The sequence below is a fragment of the Cyprinodon variegatus genome, unplaced genomic scaffold (assembly GCF_000732505.1).
Source record: "Cyprinodon variegatus isolate N-32 unplaced genomic scaffold, C_variegatus-1.0 Scaffold1679, whole genome shotgun sequence".
Classification (NCBI taxonomy): domain Eukaryota; kingdom Metazoa; phylum Chordata; class Actinopteri; order Cyprinodontiformes; family Cyprinodontidae; genus Cyprinodon; species Cyprinodon variegatus.
Window position 1 is genome coordinate 41,166 of NW_015152132.1, and position 5,608 is coordinate 46,773.

General features: G+C 43.8%; 1 protein-coding gene across 1 annotated transcript in view; it reads left to right on the forward strand.

Moving 5' to 3' along the window:
• dennd4b (DENN/MADD domain containing 4B) overlaps positions 1 to 5,608 on the forward strand; it is a 27,992-nt gene that overhangs the window by 17,200 nt on the left and 5,184 nt on the right. The window contains exons 18-23 of the mRNA XM_015404261.1: positions 576 to 801; positions 875 to 1,178; positions 4,200 to 4,304; positions 4,371 to 4,546; positions 4,626 to 4,782; positions 4,856 to 5,095. Of these exons, the coding sequence (XP_015259747.1) occupies positions 576 to 801; positions 875 to 1,178; positions 4,200 to 4,304; positions 4,371 to 4,546; positions 4,626 to 4,782; positions 4,856 to 5,095 (1,208 nt within the window). The remainder of the gene's footprint in view (positions 1 to 575; positions 802 to 874; positions 1,179 to 4,199; positions 4,305 to 4,370; positions 4,547 to 4,625; positions 4,783 to 4,855; positions 5,096 to 5,608) is intronic.

Sequence of the window (5,608 nt, forward strand, 5' to 3'; positions counted from 1 at the left end):
GGAGAATAGAGATAGAATGAAGCAGAATGATGAAAAAGGGGTCCCTATGTCCTCCAGCAGTCTAAGCCTATAGCAGCAGAACTATAGAGATAGATCAGCCCAACTTCTCCCGATCTCCTTTGACTCATTCAACCACTTTGAAAGCAGCTCAGGATACTTAAGAAACTTAAATAAGGTGACGCCATCATTATGGGGGTTCCAGAAAAAGGCTGTGAAACAACATGAAGGCAAAGTTGTATCATAATCAATGAAACCTTCAGCAGCTCTCAGTGGTTCTATACATTCATATACGTTTCTCCTGTTTTGTCCTTCGGACACTGAGCGGAACTAGATTCTGCCGAATGGCAGCGTTTTTTGATAAAAAAAATATTTTCTGCGGGCGCATCGGTTTTAATGTTTCGGTCTACAAAGAATACTTGAAAATATCAGCATCGTGTCATCAACACTTTAGGGTTGCCCAGCCTGGTCATCGGTCCTCTGGGTCCAAAAGGACTATCATGGATTATGTCACCAATCAGAGCCATAGATCAGAACCGGGTCAGCACCTTCATTCAGTTCTGGTCTTTTTCCCTCAGAGATCAAAGCTTGTAAGAAGTCGTCCCTCCTCCACGGTTCAGGGACGGATGGGGACGCCGTTCTCCGTAAACCGCCGCTGGGTCGTAGAGAGGCATCTGCTCCACCTGCAGCGCCCTCTGGAGGAGCGGTGGTGCGGCGCAGTGACGTCTGCCTCTCCACCTTCTACGCTGAGTGTGTGGAGTCGGAGCTGGACTCCAGTGGCGATCCAGAGGAGAGATACAGCAGGTCGGTGTTGGTTCCCCGTTTTTTTCCCAGCTTTGCTCTGGTTGATCTGAGAGGATTCATGTTCCGACTGCAGGTCTGACAGAACAAGACGTTCTAGTGACAGAAACAAGGACGGCGTCGTAGATGAGAATTCCAACCACGTCGCGTCTCCGAGCCGAGCCGGTCTGGCAGGAAAACTGCAGCAGCTTCTAACACCAACCAGACACAGAGGGTCGGTAAGGCGAGCCGCCAGCGTTGAAAACCGCCGGTCAGGAAGAGGAGGAAGAGACGACGGAGGTATTGGCCAGAGAGCGTCGGATCAGAGGCAGTCCAAGAAATCCCAAATGGCTGAATCTCTCCTGAGGGCAAAGGAGCGGCTGGTGAACGCCACCTCTGAGGTGACTGCAGGGTCATGTGATAGAAATCTGTCCTTGTCTGATGCAGGTTGGTGATCAGGAGTCCGTTTCATGAAGCAGGTTTACCGAAAACTCAAAAAACGTACTTTTCCGGTTCAGTTTATTCAATCTCTGTTTCTCCCCAGAGCTAACCTGGTCTGTATGGTGTTAAATTGCTGCGAAAAATTGACAGCAATTTTACACCATAAGCTGGTTAACAAGATTAATTTACTTTATTATTATTGACTGCTTCAAATATAACTGCTTACTAGAAATCATTCTGAGACACCAAGCTATCTGCTAGCTTCCACTGGATATTAGCTGAAAATCAGATCCAGTAGAACAGAAACTCCCCCAGACTGAAAGAAACTCCCCCCAAACAGAGCGAGGAAGCATAATATTTCTACTAGAGCAGACAGATGGGTAGAGGGGGCGTGTTTTTCTGCACGCGGTGCTGCGTTCAAGGGCGCTCAAATAACCATACACGCCTATGATCACTGCTATGCGCTTTTTCCATTATTAAATGCGCGGTTGTGACTAATAATTGCACTAGTGTGATTGCTTAATACGCTCGTCTGATTTTTGGCAGCAATTTAACACCATAGTCAGCAGCAGGTTTTCTTCAGTAAACTCGGAGCGTCCTTTATTTTATTTCCTGATTTAAAGTAAAAAAAGTTAAAAAAAAAATTTAACTTTAAATCATGTTTTATTTCCTGATTTAGTCCGATTTTTGTTGTAGTTTCGTTCATATATATATATAGCGTAAATTCCGGACTATAGAGCGCACCTGATTACAAGCCGCATGCTTTTATTTTAGAAAGAAAACCTATTTTATACTTTTATAAGCCGCATCGGATTTTAAGCCGCAGGTTTCCCACATTGTATGAGATATTTACAAATAAAGATATTACACATGAGCATTTTTTAAATGTTTGATTTAATCCGTATGATAAAACAAACAAATACGGTACATATAACGAATCCTTTTTTTTCAAACTACCTGTAACACATTTAAATATACGTAAATGTCGGTAACACACAAATAACGCTGCATATACCGGTACTTTAAATTGAACAAAGCACAGAACATTGCAGCCGACCAGGAAAAGTCATTAATCACTTTATTCTTCCTCCTGCGCACTAAAACCCTCAAAGTCCTCTTCCTCGGTGTCTGAATGGAACAGCTTCAGGATGCCGTCACTGACTTCAGTCTCATCCTTGTCGCTCTCACGGTCCTCTTCATCCCGCAGCAGCCCAGCCTTCCCAAACCCGCCGGTGATGCTGGATGTTTTCACACGGCTCCACGCATTGAGAACCCACTGGCAGACATCAGCGAAAGATGCCCTTCGCATGCGGCGTACTCATCAATTTTATTTTTCTGTTTTTCGCGCCATGAAAAAAAACATGTATTAGCCGCAGTGTTCAAATAGCGGGAAAAAAGTAGGGGCTTATAGACCGGACTTTACGGTATATATCATTCACTAGGTCCATCACACACATTAGGTTTTAAAAACAGACATTGCATGCCTGTTTTACGAGGATCTCATTAAATAATGATCTGTAAAATTTATAGGGAGAGGATTCTATTACTCAGTTGACAGGGCATGAGATTGTTTGTTTTTGGTTTGCTTAAACTGAGCGAGATGCAGATCAATTTATTTTTATTTAGTTATATTTACAGTACATGAAGAACTACTGAAATTATTTTAAGATTACACATAAATGGATTAATTAATTCCATGAGGAAATGGTATTACGCTTATTTTTTTAAATTATTATATCATAAATTTAAAAAAATGTAAAAATAAAAATGAAAATATTGATAAAAAAAAAAATATATATATATATATATATATATATATATATATATATATATATATATATAAATAAAAAAAAATGGAATTACTTTAAGGTTAGGATTAGGATTCACTCGATGATAACAACCTAATGAGCCTACAGGCACAATGCGAAGCCATGCTATGGGACTGATAGCCTCTTATCGGTCATTTGTCTGCAAACAGCCACTTTACTAAGTTAAAGAATCAACATGAGGAGGAACCCATGAGATGATCCACAGGTTCTATATATTAGAACGTTTTTATTCTTCATCCTCATCTGCTGCCCTAAGATTTCACCTAAATAGATATATTGATCTACTACCATTCAAGAAATAATCCTATATTTTCACTGTAACAACAGGCTATGGCAAACCATTTTGACATTTAATACTTTTACTATATATGTATTCCTATTATCTGAAAAAACGACATTCTCCACATCTAGAATAAACATTCTGGATGTCTAGAAATTAATTTTAGATCTCTATATACCTAATATTAATGGTCAGCATTTGTATTATTTTAAAGATTTTTTTTTTCAGATATCATAAATACATTTTCAGTCAAGCTGACATTTCTAGATATATAAAACTTAATTCTTATTTGTATAATTCTGTTTTTTTGTGTTTCTGAAATTCAGTTTCTTTTGCAAAAATGTAATTTAGAAAATAAATTATTACAGTTAGGTCTAGGAGCCTGATTTTGATCAGGAAGAATCTTATTTTAGTGATCTACAAATGGAACAACAGAGATTAATAAGAATAACAGAGTAAGATTATGTTGGTTACATCACCTGAAACGGTCGCACAATGACCTCCGACCCCTCCTTGGAAAGATCTGAGCCTCTAGTGTCCAATGATGGCGGCCAATAGGGGGCGGGGCTAAAAATGAAACCCTGCTGATGCATTACTCCCGCGGAGTTTCACATGTCAGGTGCAATTTTAAATCTCATTTTATTTGTTTACACAGCTATAAAACAAAAAGTATTTGTGAAAAAATAATTTTGAAACATGTTTTGCAAATTTTAAAGCCGCATTATAAAGGCGTGTGGATGAAACACCATGTGACTGAGTTTTGGCCATTTCTATAAATAGATAAAAATGAGCAGGTGTCAGCTGGGCCCGGTACCGGGCCGGCCAGGTTTAAAGGCTTAAGGTCCAGAATGATTTGCGGTTTCTCTCCCCAGAGCTCGCTGTCTGTAGGAAGTGACCTGGACCTGACAGAGACGCCAACCTCTTCGTATCCTCTGCGCAGGTCGTGGGACGCCAACCAGGAGGGGGCTGGGATGGAGGTAATGGTACGATCGGTGAGCGTGGTTCTCTTAGGTCACGGCCTCATGGTCCTGCTTTGTGTCCAGGTTCTGATGTCCAGCTGCTCGCTGTGCCGCAGCTGCAATTCGCTGGTTTACGACGAGGAGATCATGGCGGGCTGGACCTCTGATGACTCCAACCTGAACTCGGCCTGCCCGTTCTGCGGCGCCTCCTTCGTCCCGTTCCTGAACGCAGAATTCTGCGACCTGGGACCCGTCAGCAGGTACAGAAACAGGAGAAGGAAGAGCTCGGTCTATTGCTCCAGGTTCTGTAGCATTACCGGTTCTGCTGCTCTTTCTCAGTGCGGAGCGTTGTAACATGAACCTGGAGGACGAGGTGGAGAGTGCTGTGAGGCCCCCTGGTGGTCATGAGGGTTCTCTGCGACCTCACTGTAACGGACTGAGCGACGACTCCAGCTCTGAAACCAGCACCTACTCTGAGACCAGCAAGGCCACCACGGTAACATCTAACCCCCCCATCGCCGTTCCTCTTTTGGTCCTCAGGCACTGACAGGCTCCTCCCCCTCCCTCAGGTGTCGTCGGTGGGAGCGACTCCTCAGGTGACGGTGGCCTATCTGAGTCCTCTGGTTCTGAGAAAGGAGCTGGAGAGTCTGCTGGAGAACGAGGGCGAGTCGGTTCTGGCCCAGCCGCAGTTCCTGGACAGCCACTCCATCATCTTCTGGAATCTGTTCTGGTTCTTCCAGCGACTCGGCTTGCCCAGTAACCTTTTGGAGCTGGTGCGCAGCTCACCGCTGCTCAGCCAGTTCACACAGGTGACTCATGTCAACTTGTACATTTTCTGAATATGTCTTTAGGGGTGAACTAAAATGTTAAAAATAGAAAGCTGGGCATGCAGGTGGTGCAGTGGTTAGCGCGTACAACCCATGTACGGAGGCCTTAGTCCTCGATGTGGGCGACCCGGGTTCGAATCTGGCCTGTGGTCCTTTGCCGCATGTCCCGCCCCCTCTCTCATACCACCTTTCCTGTCAGCCTACTCTCACAAAAACGAGCCATTAGTGCCATAAAACCTCAAAAAATAAATAGAAAGCTGGGCATGCAGGTGGTGCAGTGGTTAGCGCGTACAACCCATGTACGGAGGCCTTAGTCCTCGATGTGGGCGACCCGGGTTCGAATCTGGCCTGTGGTCCTTTGCCGCATGTCCCGCCCCCTCTCTCATACCACCTTTCCTGTCAGCCTACTCTCACAAAAACGAGCCATTAGTGCCATAAAACCTCAAAAAATAAATAGAAAGCTGGGCATGCAGGTGGTGCAGTGGTTAGCGCGTA